Source organism: Taudactylus pleione, unplaced genomic scaffold, assembly GCF_031769625.1.
Source record: "Taudactylus pleione unplaced genomic scaffold, aTauple2 ptg000006l, whole genome shotgun sequence".
NCBI lineage: Eukaryota > Metazoa > Chordata > Amphibia > Anura > Myobatrachidae > Taudactylus > Taudactylus pleione.
This window is the reverse complement of record NW_028284409.1, coordinates 8,493,796-8,516,307: the sequence shown is the minus strand read 5'-3', so window position 1 is coordinate 8,516,307 and position 22,512 is coordinate 8,493,796. Positions and strand designations below refer to the sequence as shown.

The following is a 22,512-nucleotide window of genomic DNA, read 5'->3' as shown; positions in this document are numbered from 1 at the left end:
CCTGTCACCCCCCAAAGATGGTCTGACAAGGGGGATCACTATGGGTACCCCCGAATTGACCTACTAAAGGTATTTGGGGTTTTTAAACGGCCGTGACGGGTGATTTAATGCGTCTTTAAAGAATTGGTGAAGAATAGCATTTAGCTTCATTTAAAAAAAAACTAGTCCCATCAAATTTGGGGTACATGAAAATGGGTGCAAGCATATTTTTAAGTCCCTAAAGTGATTTTTAGCATTAAAAATCCACCTGCCGCAACTAAGCACATTCTAAAAAACACCTGCCACATACTTGGGGACCCCCCTGAGTCTATTTCACTACTTTTTTATTTTGTCCCCCAACTTTTTTTTTTCGCCACGAAAACACTTTCTTTGGGGTGTACTATCAAACTTTTTTTTTAAATTATTTGCCACAGATTACTTTTAGGAGACATTCCAAGGGGCGCCGAGTACTTTTTTTTTTTTTTTTTTTTTAAGTCTGCACCCCAAAACCCCAATTCTGTACTTTTTTCAGCACCTATTCAGTGGTGAAAAATTATTCCCGTTTTTTTACAGACTTTTCGCACTCGTGAAAAGTCTTTGAAATTGAATATGGGGATAAGTGAAAATGGCGGAAAATGACATCATCAGCGACAGACTTTTCGTTTCTAATTGAATACAGCCCTAAGAGTGGTTCATTTTGAAAAGAAAACGTGTTGTACAGTGACTTGTACTGGCAGGAAGTGCTTACTGCTTCTTCAGAGCTAAGGCTGGCATGTCTACTCACTGTTTGCTGTGCTGGATGCCGAAGTGGCTGCTCAGGTAAATCCCGTTCAAGTTCTCTGTTGAGGACTAATATCAGGTCCATTGAGTCATGAAGTAATTTGGACATTTCTTGAAATATTTCTGACAAAAATGTGTATGTCAGTGATGGGCTGCTTTTCTGTGAGCAGTGTCTCAGAGATGTTATTATTTACACTTGTGGAGTGATACAGCTGTGGCTTTGTGATGAGTCTCAGATCACAGTTGGACGTAGACTAATGGGGTATTCAATTTGGAGCGAAAAGTCTGAGTGGCCCAGACTTGAATCCGATTGAACATCTCTGGAGAGATCTGAAAATGGCTGTGCACCGACGCTTCCTATCCAACCTGATGGAGCTTGAGAGGTGCTGCAAAGAGGAATGGGCGAAACTGCCTAAAGATAGGTGTGCCAAGCTTGTGGCATGATATTCAAAAAGCCTTGATGCTGTAATTGCTGCCAAAGGTGCATCAACAAAGTATTGAGCAAAGGCTGTGAATACTTATGTACATGTGATTTCTTATTTATTTATTTTTATTAAATTTGCAAAAATCTAAAAAAAAAACGTGTGTAGATTTTTGAGGACAAGAATGAATTCATTCCATTTTGGAATAAGGCTGTAACTTAACAAAATGTGGATAAAGTGGAGCGCTGTGAATACTTTCCGGATGCACTGTATATAGCATCATATATATATATATATATATATATATTTCAAAATTCCTTGTGTAAAGTAAATAGTCATATGTTAAAGATTGATGATACGTTGTGTAAAACACTCCTGAATATAACAGGTGGCTGCAGTTTTTCCAAATAATCCATATGGCAATCTGAGAAGAAGGTGCTGAAAAATAATAATAAAACGGGTGCCTAATAGTGTAGTATTTTAAAGACAAATGGATCAGTGCTCAAATGGATAAGTAATGTGCGTACCAATAAATAAACAATCAAAAGCGTATCTGATAGTCAGGCAATACTTCAATGGTCAGGTAACTTGAACTGATAGCACTTTCCAGGTTTCCAAGGGATATGGGTACCCCCGAATTGACCTACTAAAGATATTTGGGGTTTTTAAACGGCCGCAACAGGTGCTCTGTGCTTCAGGTCATACTTAGGAAGTCCAGAGGGATGAAACGCGTTGGAACTGATTCTCCAAAAACCTCCATTAGTGGACTGGTATCTGCTACAATACCAAAAGATAAGCGGTTATTTGTTTTTTATTTTAAGTTTGTTGGTTTTACTCTGTCATTGTGCTTTATGTATGGTCTAAATTAAACATTATTCACAGAGAATTCTCTCCATTTCTGGTCTGAGGTCTTCAATCTGTTGTTATATGAAGCCAGACTGTTACTGAGTATGACCTGAAGCACAGAGGTGTGACATCGTTTATGCATTGACTTACGCATCTTTTGGTGCGCAGATATATTTACGTCCAGTGGTGTTTCTAATTGTTGCATATAATACTACACTATATGTTCTCTTGACGGGCAAAAAATTGCAAGCCCACATTTAAGGTTATCACAAAGGTGTATCCCATGGAAACCTGGAAAGTGCTATCGGTTCAAGTTACCTGACCATTGAAGTATTGCCTGACTATCAGATAAGATTTTTTGGTACACACATTACTTATCCATTTGAGCACTGATTCATTTGTCTTTAAAACACTACACTATTAGGCGCACGTTTTATTATTATTTCTCTTTATATATATTTAAACAAAGGGAGAGTGCACTCGTAAGTAATGAGTAGCAAAAACTTTACTGAACTTTAATTGTTCACATACATTGAGGTTAAAAGTAATGATCTTAGCTGTGGACGGATTTCACTCCACCATGTGTAGTAGTCAGCCACTTGCAGATCACAGCCCACTCCGGAAACCAGCGGGAGGCGCTCACACACGTCCACGTCACTGGCCACGCTCAACGCAATTCGTCATTGATTGACTTCGTCAGGAGGTGTTGACAAAGTCAATCAATGACGAAATGCGTTGGGCGTGGCTACTCATTACTTACGATTGCATTCTCCCTTTGTTTAAATATATATATATATTGAAAAATAATAATAAAACGTGCGACTAATAGTGTAGTATTTTAGAGACAAATGGATCAGTGCTCAAATGGATAAGTAATGTGAACAATTAAAGTTCAGTAAAGTTTTTGATACTCATTACTTACGAGTACGCTCTCCCTTTGTTTACATATCTTTGGGACTTTCTGCTCCGTGGCTGGAGACGGGGATGTAGCTGCACTCCACCTGAAAAAGAACTGGTTAATCTGGATACACCTATAAGAAACTGCTGCGCATATCGCATTTTTATTATATATATATATATATATATATATATATATACAAAACGGCTCCAATTAGCAAAAAAGGAACCAGGACCAGCACTCCATAAATAACTTGACATTTATTGTGTCACCATGTATAGCAAGGTACACATACCAGCTGGACACAAAAAATAGAAAATAGAACGGGTAGTACTTAGCACTTCAACTGCATCATAGTAATCGGGGAGCTGTGCTCTAAACCCGAATGAGCCCCGACGGCCGTTTCGTCAAGCTTCATCAAGGTCCCTTGCTAAGTACTACCCGTTCTATTTTCTATTTTTTGTGGCCAGCTGGTATGTGTATCAACATACATGGTGATACAATAAATGTCAAGTTATTTATGGAGTGCTGGTCCTGGTTCCTTTTTTACTAATTGGAGCCGTTTTGTATATGGATTCCACAGACCTGGCACCCGCTGAGAATACACAAGCTGTGTGCGTTCCATGTTCTATCTATATATATATATATATATATATATATTGAATTTGTGCCACTCAAACTAAAAAACAGCAATGAAATTATGATCATTAAGGCTGACGTGTTACTTACGTAACACAGAGATAGTATGCCATGACACCGTGTGGTTAACTGCAGATTCAGCACTCTCGCAGAGTGAGATTGCTGCCACTCACAAAATGGTGGAGCTGCTAATTCACAGAATTGTGTGCTCATTGGAATACACTCATGCAGTATGGCACAAATGCAGTAGGTTTTGTGAAATTTCAGATCATGTTTAAGAAGCCTTAATTGGACACGTGAAACTGTAAGATTTATTGTCTATGGAATTTCATTGCTTTTTTATAATTTATTAACCATCAGGGTTTTGACAAGCAAACCGGGCCACCTGCAGGGCAGAAGGATAACAAATGGCTACACTAACACTGTTGGAAGAGCAGAGAGCACACAGGAGGGTGTATTAAGAGTGTAGAGGGAGAGAGACGGCATCAGGCTGCAGGTGTGTGGGGCAATGGCAGCAACAGGGCCGTGCACAGAAGCATCATCGGGTGACAAAGGGACTCACTGGTCCTGGGCATGCACCTGAGAAAATCAAATCAATAAGACACAGATGCATGGACGTATCTGTGAGATCTCTCCATGCATTGTTTTAAAAAATGAATGTGTAATATAAAAAAAAAATTACGTGCCCCCACAGCACAGCCAGCATCGATCTTTGGAGCCCTAGTGCTGGTTGTGCTAAACACAGGGGACAAATGACGTAGGGGTTCCCTATATAAAGCACAACTAGTACTAGGCTAATCAGAGCCAGTCTTGGTTACCAAGATACAGGGGTCAAACGACGTAGGGGTCCACTTAAAAAAATTGGAATTCTCCCATAGAGAAATCCCAAGGGGGGTCATGGTGTTTAAGGGGCTACACCAAAAGCTATTGGAGGTACGGAGCTGAAATTTGGCATGGGCTGGTAGAACTGTCGCTCGGTGCTGCATGCCAAATTTCAGGGCAAAACATAAAAAATTAGGACTTGTGAGTAATCTAAAGTTCCAGCTGTCTGTTTTTTCTGACACTCAATTAGGACAACTTTTCTGCTGTTCTCTATGGGGTATTATTGGTGAAGGCATAATTCAGGGTAGGGGTGAATGAAGACTTGGGGTTTGTTTTATTAGGTAGCTATTGTTCAACGGTAGGTGCTTTTAGGTAATTGAGAAAGTTACAGTTTTTAAACTATTACATCAAGAATCCGCCATTATAGAGATAGGAAGTTTCAACTTGATGTGCAGCCTCAGTAGGAGCGTCCATCAGATGTACTTCACTTGGGTGCCCCAAGATGGCCGGTCAGTCTAGGCAGTAGCGGCGGTGGCCTCGGGGAAGGAAGCAGCCATAAGCTACGGCCAGAACCTGGGGGGGCATCAGGCGTTAGCTGCGTCTGGGACCCGGGGGCATTGGCGGCAGCGGTGGTGCAGGCGGAAGGACCCAGGGGAGGTAGTAGCACACAGATGCAGGCATGGATCTGAAAGATCCGTGATACCTGCATCTGTGTATAACTGAACACAGAAGCACAGATGGGATCAGTGAGACCCATCTATGCTTCTCTGTTTTAAAAAAACCCTGTGTAAAAAAAATAAATAAACGGCATGGCCCCACCCCCTGAAAAACAGCCAGCATCGGGCTTTGGAGACCCAGTAATGGTTGTGCTAAATACAGGGGACAAACGACGTAGACATCCCCCGTATTAAACACAATCAGCACCAGGATTTTCAGAACAAGTCCTGGTTGGCAAAATATGGGGGAACAAATGACGTAGGGGTCGCCCGTATTAAGCACAACCAGCACTGGGCTCTGAGCCGGTCCTGGTTCTGGAAATACAGGGGGAAAAAAATGCGTAAGGTCCCTGTATTTACCAGAACCAGCACTGTGGACCCTTTCTAGCCGGGGGGTGATGCCACAGCCATGGGAGCCCCGTCACCGGGCCCTCCAGCTGAAGCATCATCCCTGACTGCTAGTAAGCCCAGGCCAGGGATCCCTGGGGAGTTGGGGTCCCTCCTCTCCAGGGCACCCCAACCCAGGCTGATAGCCTGGGGGCTAGCCCCAGCACCCCTGGGCGGTGGGTGCCGGGTTGATCGTGTAGTGTGGTAAAAATATAAATATTGTCTTTTGCAGTAGTACCATAATGCCCCGCCTGCTGGTACCTATTGTACCCCTGCAAAAGAAATATTAAAATAAAACAAAGACAGTTTGTTTTAATAATTTATTTTTCCGCACCTTCACCTGGAGGGCGGCGGCATTTTAAGATCTTTTGCATGGCCAGCGCCCATCCAGGTCTTCCGTGGTGTCTTCATGCTTCAGCTGGTCTTCTCTCCAGCTTCCCGGCTGATGGACTGACTGAATGGCGCCTCGTGCAGGCTTTTTATAAGCCAGCCGAGGGGACGGGGCGATGACTTGGCACAGCGGCCATCTTTGAATTTCAAAACTGGCACGCTCGGGTATCACAGTTATCACCATTGAAGTCGATGGTGAGAACCGCACATTGGCTGTTAGGCGGAAGGCTTGCCTCTCTCAGCCACTGAGCGCTCTGCACCGGGATTTCTGTGCTGAAATCTCATGGCGGAGCTGTCATTCGGGTAGTAGTGTTTTTAGAGAACACTACTAATGTTCATGGGCTCACGTAATTGCATGTTTTTTTTTGCCAAGTCCCTGGACAGATCTACGCATAGGAGGAGGTGAGTATGGATTTTTTTATTACAGGTACTCCATTGGATTATCTACTGGAGAAGAGGACAGATTGGCATCAGGGATACCAGGTGAGTGTGTGAGATAGTGTGCATGTATGTTTTAATAAAATTTTACTTTTCTACGGGGTATGTTGTGTTTTTTTTTATATTGTTTTGCTATGGAACCACATGTACCAGCAGGCCTGTAATGATCTGCATGCTGATACTTGTGGTTCTCCAAGTACCAGCATGCGGGGGAGGCTTGCTGGGAACTGTAGTTACACAGCAAAAAAACTATTTTAATTCTTTATTTTCACCACACTTTACATAATCAACCCGGCACGCATCGGCCAGGGGTGCCGGGGATAGCCCCGGGCTTTAAGCCTAGGCCTGGGATGCCTTGGAGATGGGGACCCCTTTATGTTTATGCCCTGAAATCATGCAGCACCAAGCGACAGTTCTACCAGTCCGTGCCAAATTTCAGGTCCGTACCTCCAATAGCTTTTGAGGTGTAGCCCCTTAAACACCATGTCCCCCCTCCGGAATTCTCTACGGGAGAATTGCAGTTTTTTAGATGCAGCCTTATTATAAGGGCACGCGACAGTGCCCTTAAAATATATACAGTATGTATGTGTGTGTATATATATATATATATATATATATATACACTACTGTTCAAAAGTTTGGGGTCACTTAGAAATTTCCTTATTTTTTAAAGCAAAGCACAGTTTTTTTCAATGAAGATTACATTAAATTAATCACAAATACACTATATACATTGTTAATGTGGTAAATGACTATACTAGCTGCAAACGTCTGGTTTTTAAAGGAATATCTACATAGGTGTATAGAGGCCTATTTCCAGCAACCATCACTCCAGTGTTCTAATGGTACATTGTGTTTGCTAAGCGCGTTAGAAGACTAATGGATGATTAGAAAACCCTTCAAAACCCTTGTGCAATTATGTTAGCACAGTTGAAAACGGGTTTGCTCGTTAGAGAAGCTATAAAACTGACCTTCCTTTGAACTAGTTGAGTATCTGGAGCATCACATTTGTGGGTTAGATTATACTCTCCAAATGGCCAGAAAAAATAATTTTCATGTGAAACTCGACAGTCTACTCTTGTTCTTAGAAATGAAGGCTATTCCATGTGAGAAATTGCCAAGAAACTGAATATTTCCTACAACAGTGTGTACTACTCCCTTCAGAGAACAGCACAAACAGGCTCTAACCAGAGTAGAAAAAGAAGTGGGAGGCCCCGGTGCACAACTGTGCAAGAAGACAAATACATTAGAGTCTCTACTTTGAGAAATAGATGCCTCACAAGATCTCAACTGGCAGCTTCATTGAATGGTACCGGTAAAAAGCCAGTGTAAACGTCTACAGTGAAGAGGCGACTCCGGGATGCTGGCCTTCTTGGCAGAGTGGCAAAGAAAAAGCCATATCTGAGACTGGCCAATTAAATGGAAAAGATTAATATGGGCAAAAGAACACAGACATTGGACAGAGGAAGATTGAAAAAAAGTGTTATGGACAGATGAATCGAAGTTTGAGGTGTTTGGATCACACAGAAGAACATTTGTGAAAAGATGCTGCAAGAGTGCCTGATGCCATCTGTCAAGCATGGTATGTGATGGTCTGGGGCTGCTTTGGTGCTTGTAAAGTGGGAGATTTGTACAAGGTAAAAGGGATTTTTAATAAGGAAGGCTGTCACTCCATTTTGCAATGACATGCCATATTCTGTGGACAGCACTTGATTGGAGCCAATTTCCTCTTCCAACAGGACAATGACCCAAAGCACACCTCCAAATTATGCAAGAACTATTTAGGGAAGAAACAGGCAGTTGGTATTCTGTCTGTAATGGAGTGGCCAGCGCAGTCACCAGATCTCAACCCCATTGAACTATTGTGGGAGCAGCTTGACCGTATGGTACACAAGAAGTGCCCATCAAGCCAATCCAACTTGTGGGAGGTGCTTCAGGAAGCGTGGGATGAAATTTCTGTATGGTCATAATATAAGGGACCAAATCATTAGCACTTCCATGAGTTAACCATTTTAGTCATGTCAGTACTAAAATTAATGTGGCTTCCAAGAAAGTTTGGCTTATTATTCAGTAAGGATAATAATATGAACCGTGTCAATACTAGAATTATGTCGTGTTATATGCGGGGCCGTAATATACGGGACATATTGGTGAAAACTGATATCACCTTGGTAGGCAGAATTACACCGACCCAGGGTATGTATAGAAAATTAGCTTGCATTAGATGCACGTGTGTAACCTGCTGTTATTTAATAGCTGCAGATTCTTTTTTTCACCCGCATTCAGGTAAGTAGTATGACATTAGGCATACCTTAACTTGCAATTTCTCTTATGTAGTGTACCAGATCATTTGTCCGTGCGGTCTTTCATACTTTGGTAAGACCGAAAGATCCTTTAAAGAGAGAATGGCCGCTCATTGGTCTCCTATTCGGTACAGTGAGAGACTAGATGGATACATCATTTGGGGACCCTTGCTCCTAAGGGGCTCAATGAACACCATGGGCATTACATTGCCTTGTGTAATTTGTAGGACCCAGGTGCTGCTTTAAAGTTTAAACATTATTGGAACCTTATAGTATTCTGACTGTACTTGACTATCACTTATCAACTTGATTGTTTTATAAGTGGGCGATGTTTTCTGTGACATGTAGTATTACTTAATGGGGGCTGTTTTGTTTGCCCTATATACCGTGATATTTATGTCCTTTTTTTACATTTATATGCCTTGCTATGCTGTCGTAGTACCTTATTCTGTTTTATGTGACTCATGAATGTATTTGTTGCATGTAGTCAGGTTCTCTAGCTGCGTTGCTAGGGTTGTTTATTGTTGTTATGAGGGCTTTTTATGGTGATGGAGTATACAGTGGTGTCCTCATCGGTTGCTGTCCATGTGACCGCCTTGATGACGCCAATATGGTGCGCCACCAGCCGAATGTGCGGTTCCGCCTCCGGCTTGGCATGCATTTTGACTGGGTGCTATGGGGTTCAAAGGTAAGATACTGTTTGTATTTCATGTCCTGATGAAAATGTATTAAACATTGAAACGTTGACTTCATTGACGCTGGTTACATGGATTTTTAATGCATGGAGTACCGCACCTACCATTTGATGCTTTTTATCCATCGTGAAGGCACCCATTCAAGTAAATAATTTGAGTGAGAGCCGGATTCCTGTTTCTCTTTTTTATATATTTATTTTTTTATTTATATATATTTTTTTTTACTTAGGTATTCCGCCAGGCGTTGTGAACATTGTGTTTGGTATGGGCCCAAGAGCTGGAGAGGCTCTTGTGTGTCACCCAGATGTGCCCATTATCTCATTTACTGGCAGTACTGTAACTGCTCAGCGCATTATAGAGAAGAGCGCCCCATACTGCAAGAAGTTGTCATTGGAACTTGGTGGAAAGAATCCTGCTATTATTTTTGAAGATGCAAACCTAGAAGAATGTATCAACACCACTGTAAGGTCAAGTTTTTCCAATCAGGTAAGAGATATGTCTATATCATATTGTAAACATCATCAATACTAGCTGTAACACATGCATGCTAAAAGAAGCTGCTTACCATCCGACTAGAGAACATAAAAATAGTGTTAGTGTACCAATATTCTGCTTATAAATACTGTAAAGTACAATACAATATTAGTACACCTGATTAATAAATAGACCCCTGCTACCTGCGGCGATCTTTCTGGTAAAATATGCAGAATTTGCATGTGCAGAAGATTGCAAAGGCTCAAAAGCACAGTACCAGAGTCTTTACGATCTCCTGCTCTGGTGCAGGATGTACTTTACTGGAAAATGAGGTCAAACCTCCAAAAATGCAGTTTTCGGCGGTTAGACCGCAATCACCATATGCACCAAGCTCTGTAAAGTGAAAATTTCCGGAGCTTTGATCCAATAGGCAATGCTGTCTATAGATGGTGTTACCTAATAGAAGCCTATGGGTTTTTTAACGGAGACACAACTCGCACATGCGCAGAGGGACTCCCTGGTCATAAACCTGGAAGTCCGCCCACTGCAAAGGACAGCTCTTATCAGTCTATTCCGAATGCACGGTGTGTGGCATGAGGCCAGTGTACAGCCATTATAGATAGGCCACGGGAGCAGAGTGTCCTGAAGAGATCCCTCTTTCCATTGGAGTGAGCCTGGTAAAACCCATCTGGTGATGGCATTAGCAATCGGAGGAAAATCTCCCATACATTGGTGGTATGCATACAGTCTGTCACTAAAGCAGGCAATATCTGCTATAAATTTGCATTACAGATATGATAAATAGGCACAATACAAAGCTCATGTCCTGCAGCTGAGTGTGCAGAGCTTTTGGCATTGGCTTAGAATACACATCATTGTGGCTGATGGAGGCTTCTGCTCCATGTTTGTATTTGGCTGCCCTGTGCACTTTGCATGTATTTTGCTGATGACACAATACTCTGAATGTTAAGCTCTGCATAAAATGTTGGTGCTTTATAGAGGATAATATCAATAATAACCATGATAATAATTAGCACTGCCTATCTATTTACTCCTTTAATACATATAGGGTTCTATGTCCATTGGTGGCGGTGGGCCATAGGTAACTATCATTATGAATCGCTCCATGCATATCGCAGTGGTACATAATGATGTACAGCTACAATTTACCAGGTTGAAGCAACTCTTGGAGCCCTGGCGAATACCCCACTCCTCTGCGAAGGTTTTCTTCCTGTCAATGGCAGCCTCATGCTGCCAACAAATGGAGAAAGTAATATGCGCAGGTGCATTTAGTATGCACTCATCTGATTTGTTCCCCATATAGGTCAATGAGGACTGCGGTAAGCAGCCAAAAATTAGGAATTGCAGGAGAAATCATATTTCTTCTTCAGGGTTCATACGGATCCACAGAGACACCATGGGGATATTGTGGTTGGAGAGATCCAGGCACCAAACAGTTAAAGCTTCAGCTCCCAGGATGCCTCGGATCCTCCTCCACATATAACCCGCCCCTAGCCACAGGTATTCAATTGTTCATTTGGTGTGCCAGGATTAAGATGCAACTTTGTAACGGGATTGCTCAGGCAGTCCTAAGCTTTTATTTTATGTTTTATTTTATTTCTATGTTTTTGGGGTAGCAGTGCTGAGCGTCTGAATTAGGACGCATATACTGTGACTCCATCTACCTCCGTCGGGCCACAACACCAGTAACAGGGATGGTAATTCAGGCGGGTTACAGCTGAGCTTGCTAGCAATGATGCTGATTGCAACCAGATGCACGGAGATGTCCGGTAAGGCGATTCCTCACTTACGGGGAATTGTGCGCCGGAGACGCACCAGAAGCTGCTGCAGTCAGTGCCCGGGAGCGTCCACGTCCTCACTAGACCACTGGAGCCTTATCGTCTAACGCCCCGGATCGGCAGCAGATGCAATTCTGCTGCCATGAGGCCAGCGCACCCGGCTGGTTGATGCAGCTTAGGGAAGGTAGGCCCCCCCCGACCAGACGCAGTCCTTACAAAGGGTTTTGCGTGTCTGGGTTGCTCCGCCTACCCTCCATGTGTAGGAGACGCTCATGATCCACTATCAGTGTGCTGCTGTAGCTGTTGGTCTCAGGAGGGTTTGGGTCAGTCTCCTTGTAAACCTCTCCCTTGGTTAAGGTATATAGTGCTCTATATACCTGGTGTTTGACTACTTGATTTAGAGTCGATTTTAATTATATTACATATGCATTGTATGTGACTGTTGGTTAGCTGCTGTATTGACACTGTTATTTGTTATCTGTTATTTCTGTCTGTCAATAATAGCTATCACTGTTTTTTCTTTCCATCCCCTTGGGGTGGAGGTTTTTCTTTGAGTACTTCACATTCATTAAGGGTTTGTGAAGGCTGTCACATAAACGCAATGTTATTGCCTTTATTTTGAACATGTCAAAGGAAAACAGGAGGGGGAGCCCCCTGTGCTGGTTTCATGTAAATCATGTATGATTTTTTTTGTCTCCTCAGGATGTAAACGATTGTTTGTGTGTTGTCTGTCATAAAGAACCACCTCTCCAGTCCAGTTTACCTGTTCCTGAACAAGAGCCATCTTGGGTATTCTCTTTGTCCCAGGTAATGAAGCAGTTTGTGGATCCTATGGCTGCTCCCACAATGCCTCCTTGGATGTGGTATCCACAGCATGCCATGTTTGCGCCTCCTATGCATCCTTCCTGGAAGGAGGTTTATGGTCATTCTAGTCAGAGTGTGGCACCAACTAATGTTGAAAGCAGACCGGTAGTTACTAAGGCGGCTAAGCGCAAGTTATCTTTATTAGTCTACTCAACATATGGATTCAGACGCATCAGAGGAATCAGATGATGTGCAGGGTTCTTCTCCAGGGTCTAGCTCTGGGGGGATGACCATCCATCCACAGTTGATGTTCCTTCTTTGGTGAGGGCGGTTAAATCAATCCTAGATATTCAGGATGATGAACCAGCTCATAGTAAGAAAGCTCAAGTGTTTAATCACCACCGAAAGGTGGCCAAAACGGTGTTTCCTGTATCTGAACAGCTCACTGAGCTTTCTGGAAGAGGCATGGGGTAACCCGGACAAACTATTTTATGTGAATAAAAGAATAACATCTTTGTATCCTTTCCCTGCTTCTGTATATACTAAGCGGGAGGTACCTCCTGCTGTGGATGCTCATGTGACGCATTTAATCAGAAATGCTAAATTGCATATTCCATCAGCATCTTCTCTGAAGGATTCCACAGATGGGAAAAATGAAGCATGTATTAAGGCAATATTTTCATCATCTGGAGCTGTTACTCATCCAGCTGTGGCTGGAGCCTGGGAATGGATAGGGGCATTGGAAGACTCTCTACCAAATGCTGCCAGAGAACAGATGAGGTATGTCTCCCATATACAGGAAGTGGCTTCCTATCTGGGAGGAGCTGCAGTAGATGCTGGAATTTTAGCTTCTAAGGCACCAGCAGCTTCAATAGTGGAATGCAGGGCCCTTTGGTTAAGATCCTGGAAAGCTGATACAGGAACAAAGGGAACGCTAGAAGTCTTACCTTTCTATGGAAAGGTACTTTTTGAAGCAGAGTTGGATAAAATTATAGCTACTCTGGTGGCTTCAGAATCAGCAGGTCTGCCATCTACGGCGACTATAAAGTCTAGGCAGGTTTTTTACCGGTCCTTCCGTCCTCAGGGACGAGCAAGGGAACAGTCTTCTTCTAGGTTGACTGGTATTTGCAGGACAACAAGGCGACAAACTAAGAGGTCTGGCCCTGCAAGACGTCCAGCTTCTAAACCGGACGACAAGCCTTCGGCCTGATGAGGCCAACTTCTTCAGTTAGATAAAATAATAGCTATTCTGTCGGCTTCAAAGTCAGCAGGTCTGCCATATATGGCTACAATAAAGTCTAGGCAGGTTTCTTTTCAGTCCTTCCATCCTCAGGGATGAGCAAGGGAACAGTCTTCCTCTAAACCGTCTAGTTTTCACAGGATTATAAGGTGACAAACTAAGAGGTCTAGGCCGGCTAGATGTCCAAACCTTCGGCCTGATGGGGCGGGCCTCCTCCTGGGGGATCCCAGGGTTGGAGGCCGACTGCTTCAGTTTGCGGATTACTGACGTCAGACAGCAACAGATGCCTGGGTCCAAGAAGTGGTGTCTCAGGGGTATGCCCTCACTTACAAGAGGCATCCTCCCCAGAAGTATTTTTGTACAGATCCTCATTCAGATGCAGTCAAGGATTTGGCCCTTCAGAAAGCCATTCACCAGAGCCGTAACTAGACTTTTTGATGCCCTGTGCCACAAAGAGCATTGGCGCCCCCCTCAGTTTTCTAAAAACCCTCAACAGGTTTATCCATGTACCCAAGTTTCGTATGGAAACTCTACAGTCAATTATTTTGGCAATGGAGCCTGGGGATTATATGGTTTCCCTGGACATTCAGGATGCATATTCCTATTATGCCATCCCATCAACATTTCTTACACTTTGCTGTCCTTCATCAACATTACCAATGTCAGACACTACCCTTTGGCCTATCTAAGGCCTCCAGGGTGTTTACCAAAATAATGGCGGACATGACGGCCTATCTCAGGCATTAGGGAGTCAGAATACTACCATATCTGGATGACCTTCTGATATTGACACAGGCTCCGGTGAGTTTACAAAACCATCTTCAACTGACCATAGCCTGCCTACAAAAGCACGGCTGGATCATCAATTGGAAAAATCATTGTTTTCTCCAACGCAGCAGTTGGTACATTGGGAGCTCTTCTGGATTCTCGGGCACAAAGGGTGCTTCTGCCAGAGAACAAGATTGCTGTTCTATCATTGCGAGTACGCAAGCTGCTACTCAAGTGAATGGTATCCATTCTTTTAGCGATGCAGGTTCTGGGATCAATGGTATCCACCTTCGACATGGTGGGGTATGCTCAGTTCCATTCCAGGCCTCTGCAAAAATTGATCCTATCCAAGTGGAAAGGACAGTATCATCTAATAAGGTCCCAGGGGGTCCTTCTCACTCCAGAGGTTCGTCACTCCCTCCTGTGGTGTCAAAAAAAGGATCATCTGAACAAAAGGTGCCCATTGTGGATTCCAAATTGGGTGCTTCTCACCACGGACGCCAGTCTTCATGGATGGGGGGCAGTGACAGGTCATCACACCTTTCAGGGAAGATGGACAAATCAAGAAAGTCATCTGTCCATACATTCTGGAACTTCTTGCAGTATACAAAGTACTTGTATTCGGTTCAGATCCAGTCTGACAATGCGAATACTGTGGCCTACCTCAATCATCAGGGAGGCACAAGAAGTTATGCAGCCATGATGGAGGTGACAATGATTCTGATTTGGGCAGGACGTCATTTTCCGGCCATCTCGGCAATACTCATATCGGGAGTACTCAATTGGGAAGCAGACTTCCTAAGTAGCCAGAACATACATGCCGGAGAGTGGTCTCTACATCCGGGAGTGTTTCAGCTTCTGGTAAACAAATGGGGTCTACCAGAAGTAGATCTTATGGCATCACGTCACAACCACCAGGTCCCCAGGTACTGGTCCAGGTCCAGAGACCCATCAGCAACCTTTGTGGACGCACTGGCAGTAAGATGGGACTTAAGCTGGCGTATCTCTTTTCTCCGATTTCCCTCCTCCCAATAGCTCAGGAAATTCAAGCAGGAAGGCAGAACAGTAATACTGGTGGCTCCAGCTTGGCCCAGACGTCACTGGTTCACCGACATACAGAATCTGTCCATATACAGTCCGTGCCGGCATCCGGACTTAGCTCATCTGGCTTTGACGGCGTGGCTCTTGAATCTTCCATCTTAAGAGCAAACGGTTTTTCCACTTCTGCAAATCAGACTATGCTTAGGGCACAAAAGTCTGCCTCTGCCTGCATCTATTACAGGGTTTGGCATTCTTTTGGTCAGTGGTGGGACAACAGAAAATATGATTCTAAGGTGTTCCAGATTTCCAGGGTACTGACTTTTCTCCTGGCGGGGTTAGACCGTGGTCTCCGCCTGGCAGGTTTCTGCACTGTCACAAAAATGAACAAAAAATTAATTGAAGGTACTGTAGAAATAGCTAAAATATATTTAATAAAAATGTATTAATACTCAAAAAATAATAATATTGTTTGCATCTATTACAATAAAAGGTAGTGAAATCTTGTCTGGAATATTTACTCACATATGTCTATACAATAGACTATGAAATCACATATATAACACTGTATATTCAGATAATGTATCTAAACCGGTAATACAATTGATATTCTGTATTCACTTCTATCCACATAATTTATCCAGTGAATATATTTGTTTCACCTATTTAAACTCCTTGTAACAATTAAAAAAACATGCTTGCATAGGAAGCGTACTAAAGATCTCCAGTTGTTTGTATACTTATACTTCCATCACCCCTATGTTTGGTATGCATTTTTTTTGGGTGTTTCTGCGGGATTCAATCGGGAAACCGGCTGACATAAGCCCGACAGCCGGCTTCCCAATTGCTTTATTCAGGGAGGGTTAAATGACAGGCCTCTAAATCTAGACGCCTGTCATTTTTCCGACGCAGGGAGACCGGCGCCCGACATCCTGATCGAAGGGATGCCAGGCGCCGTTAGCGGACAGCCATGGGGGGGAGGGTTAGGCTTAGGGCACCCGGGGGGACTTAGGGTTAGGCGCCCCCCGGGAGGGTTAGGGTTCGGTTAGGGGAAGGGGGGGTTAGGCACCCCCGGGGGAAGGGTTAGGGTTAGGCACCCCCCCGGGGGAATTAGGTTTAGGCAGCGGGGAAGGGGGGGGTTAGGTTTAGGCACAGGGGGGAGGTTAGGGTTAGGCACCCCTCAGGAGGGTTAGGGTTAGGGGGGTTAGGTTAGGGTAGTTTGTACTTGCCTAGGGACGATCGGGATTTCCAGCACTGTCGGGCTGCAGCTGCCGGGATCTCTGCATCTGTCGGGCTGCCGCTGCCGGGAATCGAACTGCCGGCCATGCGTCAGCCGGTATTTCATACCGAATGCGTTTCTGCACAGTCATGGTTCCAGCAGAAGATTGCCTCATTACCAGATATTAGAATTTTTTTCAGGGAGTTCTGCGAGTTCAGCCTCCATTTGCTCGCAGAGTCTCTGATTTGGCAGCGCTCTCTTGTCCCTCCCCACTTTTGATTTTTCACCAGGATAAAGCTGTTCTTCGTACAAGGGAGGGTTACCTTCCTAAGGTAGTGTCCCGTTTTCATGTGAATGAAGAAATTGTAGTTCCAGCTGTTCAAGCTCCAGGTCTTTCTGTAGGTGAATCCTCCCTGGATTTAGTTTGTGCACTCCGTATTTATATGGAGTGTACAGACTCTGTTAGAAAATCAGATCATTGTGGGCATTTAGTTGTGGTGCCTCTGCTGAACAGTTGTGCAAGGCAGCCACGTGGGCTTCAGTCCACACTTTTTTTTAGGTTCTATGCCTTTGATACTTTTGCCTCTCAGGATGCTTCCTTTGGGCGATGAGTTCTCCTTTCTGCTTAGGAGCGTCCCCCGCCCTTAGGGGAACTGCTTTAGGATATCCCCATGGTATCCCTGTGGATCCCTATGGACCCTGAAGAAGAAAATTAGAATTATGGTAGACTTACCTAGATAACTCCTTTTCTTTGAGGTCCACAGGGCACCCACCCTGAAGCACAGATTCCCTCATTTTGTGTAAGAGTGTTTCTGGTGTACGATTGCTCTTCCTTCTCCTCTTTCCTTCTCCTACCTTGAGACTTGTTAACAAAACTGAATGCCTGTGGCTAAGGGCGGGGTATATATGGAGGAGGATCCGAGGTATCCTGGGAGCTGAAGCTTTAACTGTTGGTGTCTGGATTTCTCCAACTACAATATCCCCATGGTATCCATGTGGACCCTATGGACCCTGAAGAAGAAAAGCAGTTATCTAGGTAAGTCTGCCATAACTTTAATTTTCTCCAGCAGTTTTGGCTCATCTCCGATTCCTAAATACATCCCATACGCTTTTATTAAATAAATATTACTTTAATATTACATTTTCACTTAGATTTTAATATTAAATCGCCCATGGAAGTGATGGGATAATATTAATTTGCTTAAGTGTTATTTGTTTGCTTTTATTTAATGCACTTTTCTGATCACAATATCTATTGCTTAGAGGGGCATGAACGGCTTACTGCTATGTATAACATACACTGAGCAAGCAGTATATATATTTATGTTGTCAGTGTTTATACACAAATAACCCACTTATGTTTAGGAAGCTAATGCTGTGAAATGTAGCATTGCACTTGCCTACCCCCCCCCGAAATGGCCGTGAGGTTCTCGAAGATTGGGAGTCATGACTGCCTACCCCAGGCCCCCCCCCCTGCACCATCACTGGCCCACCCACAACAAAACACAAACAGCCACCCAGCAGGGGGGGATGATTGGATTCATGCTGAATTGTATCATCGTTGCCCCACCCCCTGCCTCACAATGCCAGTAATCTCGGCATTGTGTAGCAGCAGCAATGATGACATGATCACGTGGTCATGCCCCCCGCTGCGCCCCTAATTAAACATGATGTCCCTGCCACGCCCCCCTACAGCCAGAATGTCAGCAACCATGAGTAGCAGTGGTAACAAAAGTTACCATTTAGAGGGATATTTAACACAATCCGCATCTCAGATGCGGATGGCATGTTATAAATTTTCCCCAAATAACAATGCAATATTTGAATACACCGCAAGGATGTATCAAATATTGAATACACGGACAGAGCTTGTCCCTGCGAAAAAAAAGCTCTGTCCCTGCGAAACTCGGCCCCGCACTTCTCAGGGTATTTTTCTCAAAACACCATGAGAATGTGACCACGCACGTGATCTAGTGAGCTCCTCTGTGACTCTGGTCAGCTGATTGCTGGGAACCTGCCCTATGACCCCCGGTCAGTTTTTCTGTGTCTGTTTAGAGACACAAGGCTGATCACAGGTGTTAGCTACCAGCTCTGCTTTGCCTGTCAGAGCAGAACAGGAGTCGGTGAAACTGAGGAAAGTCCTAATAACGCCATGTCCAAGTGGCGTCATTACCACAAGACTTCATCTGTTAATTTTTTACAGTTTTATTTTACTACATTTGAGCAGATCACATTTCCCATTACAAGTATGCTTACTAAAATAATGCGAATTTAAGGAGTAGTTGGAGTAGTTTATTTTTTTTTTCACAAAAAACTGCTCCAAAAGCGCTTTAATACATTTAAGTGATACTAAAAATAATGTGAAAAAGGGTTTCACATTATTTTAGTTATTTTATATCTATAAATTAGGAAATATTGTTTGTTCCAAATTATTAACTTCCAGGTCCAGTTTCTACCACAAGATGGTGCTATTCTACATAGTATAAAATACAGACAGTTGACATGTAATACACAATGTAATTTACAACTTGAGATGGTAATATACAGGTGCGTATCTATAATGGGGCACACAGGTCCAGGGGCACCCACACTGCACGCCCTGCACCCATATTTTTAATATTTACCTCTCCGGAGTCGCGCATCGGTGCTGTAAAAATCGCCTGGAAAATGGACATGTGCAGTAGGGATATTGCTGTGAAATTGGCGGCCTTGAATACATATAATATATAACTATCCTGTATACAGTTTATCCAGACCAATGAGGGACACTGAAGATAATTTTTTTCACACACTGTAGATATTTTAGAGCTCATTGGCAAGAAAAAAAGCACAGATTATCACACAGCACTGCTTACAGTGCGCAGTGATGAGATGAGAACATGTACAGGGGTATATTTATCAATTTCCTCTCTCTAGCAGGGGCACTTACAGTAACATACTGCATCGCAGCGATACAGTAGTAAGTAAAACGTCAATTTACTATTCTACACATACACACTCTACACACTCGTACATCGTGATATGGATCGAAAACCTGGATCCCCTGCAAAGTTTTGATCAACCTTTGTCAGAAACATATGCTCCAGCTAAGGTTTCTTGACCAATGCTTTTATCCCCATTTTGCGTATGTATCTCCGCAATGCATAGGTCAAACCGAGTTGCAGACTGGCGTCGGACATATTTTTAGGTGACTTACATCTGAGCCCAGCAGATCTCTATCATTGCCGGTGATATACCTGTCACATATAAGCATAAACCACCCTCCCCCTTTCCCATGTTTCTAAAAAAAAATCATTACTATTTTTATGCTACTAATAATAATAATAATAATAATAATAATACAATAGGGTCTGTTTAGCATAGATGTGTACTCTTAGGAGCTCGACCAGCAGCCTGCCAGAAAGGGAGCAGGAAGAGGTAAGTATTCTCACCTATTTCTCCTCTCCGATGGCTTCTCCGTAAACATTACCTCTTTGTCTGTCTGTTATAACCAAATCTTGTTTTATTAATGTTTTGTTCCCAATTGTAAAGTGCAACAGAATACACTGGATCTATTTCAATATATATTAATAATAACTAATAATAATATCCCAAGATAACCTGTGTTAAAATTAGCTCACTGTAGTTTAATAAATTGGCAGAAGATCGTATTCCCAATACCTGAGTGTGAAAGCAATATTACATGAAAATCATCATAATAGAACAAACAAAGCTGGGGTAACCCCTTTTTCTCCTGTTTTATGTGGTAAGGGGGTTATCACTGCATAATAAATAGAGCTCGTAATAACCGGTTGGGTACGGAATGCCGGCGCTCGGGATCCTGGTGGTCAGAATTCCGGTGCCGCCATCCCAACAGGGTTAAGATACCAACAACTTTCGGTAAGTATCTTAACCCTTCCCATACACCTAACGCTCCCTCCCCGCACCCTGAACCTAACCTCCGCCCCCTAGCGCCTAACCCTCCCTCCAGTCCCTAACCCTCCCCTAACCCAACGATTTACCATCAGGTTGCCAGTGCTGGGATTCTGACTGGTGTCGGAATTCTAGAGCCTGCACTCTGAGCGCTGGCATCCCGCATGCGTGGTTATAATAACATACAGAGTAGATGCTATTATAAATTCTCAGCCCCAAAAGAGATCTGGAAGGGTTGTTAAAAGGTTATACTTTTAAATACAGTAAAATTACCAATATTTCAGAGTGAACTAATTAGCATGATCATTAATGTCATTCCCAAGGGGGAGATTTGTCTTTGCACCAGCAGAATTTACGTTCAGAGGTCGATTTATGAAGAGTTTCTGCAGAGGTTTGTAGAGGCCACCAGAAAATGGAAGGTGTGTGCCCCTTCTGATTCTACAGCCAGCATGGGAGCTCTGATTAGCCAAAACCATCTAGCAAAGGTAATTTTATCTTTTCACAGAAATTCTAAATCTGTACGATCAGGGATGAAACAGACAGGAAATTACATTATGCTGATGCATTGGGACTTTACTTATTCTGACATACTTTCCAATAGGCTCAATGTATGAGAACTAATACTGTAAAAGCCATCTCCTACCTGGTTACTTGGATTTACCATATGAAGGAACTAGATCAATTATTCTACCATATAGATCTGGTTACCTTGTATTAATTTGGATAGGGATGGAATGTATTCAATAAGATTAATGTCAGATTAGAGCTACTTTTTCTCAATTCCTAGGAGATGTATGTCCCTACTCCTTTTACAAAATGTATTTCCTTATGGAGCAATTGAGCAGTTTCAGCCTCTTATGCTGTTTCATGTTGTTATATGTTGTCCTACTCTTGGGGACAACAAGTGTTTTGAGTAATCTGATAGTTGATAAAAGTAATGTTGTAACTCAAATTATCCAACCACCAGGTGAAGAGTTATGTCAAGAAGGCTGTAGAGGAAGGTGCAATTGTTGTGTGTGGAGAAGGTGTGGATTCTTTAAACATCCCACCAGAAAACCAAGGAGGCTATTTCATGCTGCCTACAATTATCACTGGATTAAAAGAAGAGTCCTGTTGTATGCAAGAAGAGATCTTTGGGCCAGTAGCATGTGTAGTCCCATTTGATACAGAAGAAGAAGCTATTGGAAAAGGCAATGGGGTCAAATATGGCCTGGCAGCAACTGTTTGGACAAGAGACCTGGGACGTACCCACCGTGTTGCTAAAAGATTGCAAGCGGGTCTTGTGTGGACCAACTGCTGGCTTGTGAGAGACCTTAATCTACCATTTGGTGGCATGAAAGCATCAGGTCTGGGAAGAGAGGGGGCAAAAGATTCATATGAGTTCTTCACTGAAGTGAAGACTGTCACAATAAAACATTGATTACCAAGCTGAATGCATTTCAGGCATAAACAGCTCAGATTGGTTGGTATATACATTGTATTTGTCATTTATTGTGAAAACTGTATCCATAATAAAAGAGGGTGGCTTGCCAGGACAGCTATTTGTATGTAAGATGGGAACATTTATAAAAACTTATGTACAGGTGACTTTGCAAAAAGATACCGTTATTCCCAACTACTAATCATATTACACAATTTATTTTATTCATTTTAGCTTATAAAAATAAAGCAGTGGAACATATATCTTTAATCGCGTCTGCGATTACACACGCAAATGGCCGATTGTTGCATTCTGCGCATGCGTGAACTGGCCACTGCGAGCGGGACTGCGATCTCTGTGACTATGCAGGCCCACCGCAGAGTGATTGACAGGAAGTGCCGTTTGTGGGAGGTGATGGGGGTGGTCGGCTAAACGCAGGCATGCCAGTGGGTTAGAACACAGTTACAGGGGCGTGCATAAATTATCCACTGCGATGCCAATACGCAGCCTGAGCACTCATAGC

At 43.3% G+C, this 22,512-nt stretch overlaps 1 protein-coding gene across 1 annotated transcript in view; it reads left to right on the top strand.

Annotated features, from left to right (window-relative positions):
• ALDH8A1 (aldehyde dehydrogenase 8 family member A1) overlaps nt 1-21,989 on the top strand; it is a 56,816-nt gene extending 34,827 nt beyond the window's left edge. The window contains exons 5-7 of the mRNA XM_088451612.1: nt 9,545-9,801; nt 20,893-21,054; nt 21,537-21,989. Of these exons, the coding sequence (XP_088307738.1) occupies nt 9,545-9,801; nt 20,893-21,054; nt 21,537-21,989 (872 nt within the window). The remainder of the gene's footprint in view (nt 1-9,544; nt 9,802-20,892; nt 21,055-21,536) is intronic.
• The last annotated feature ends 523 nt before the right edge of the window (nt 21,990-22,512 follow it).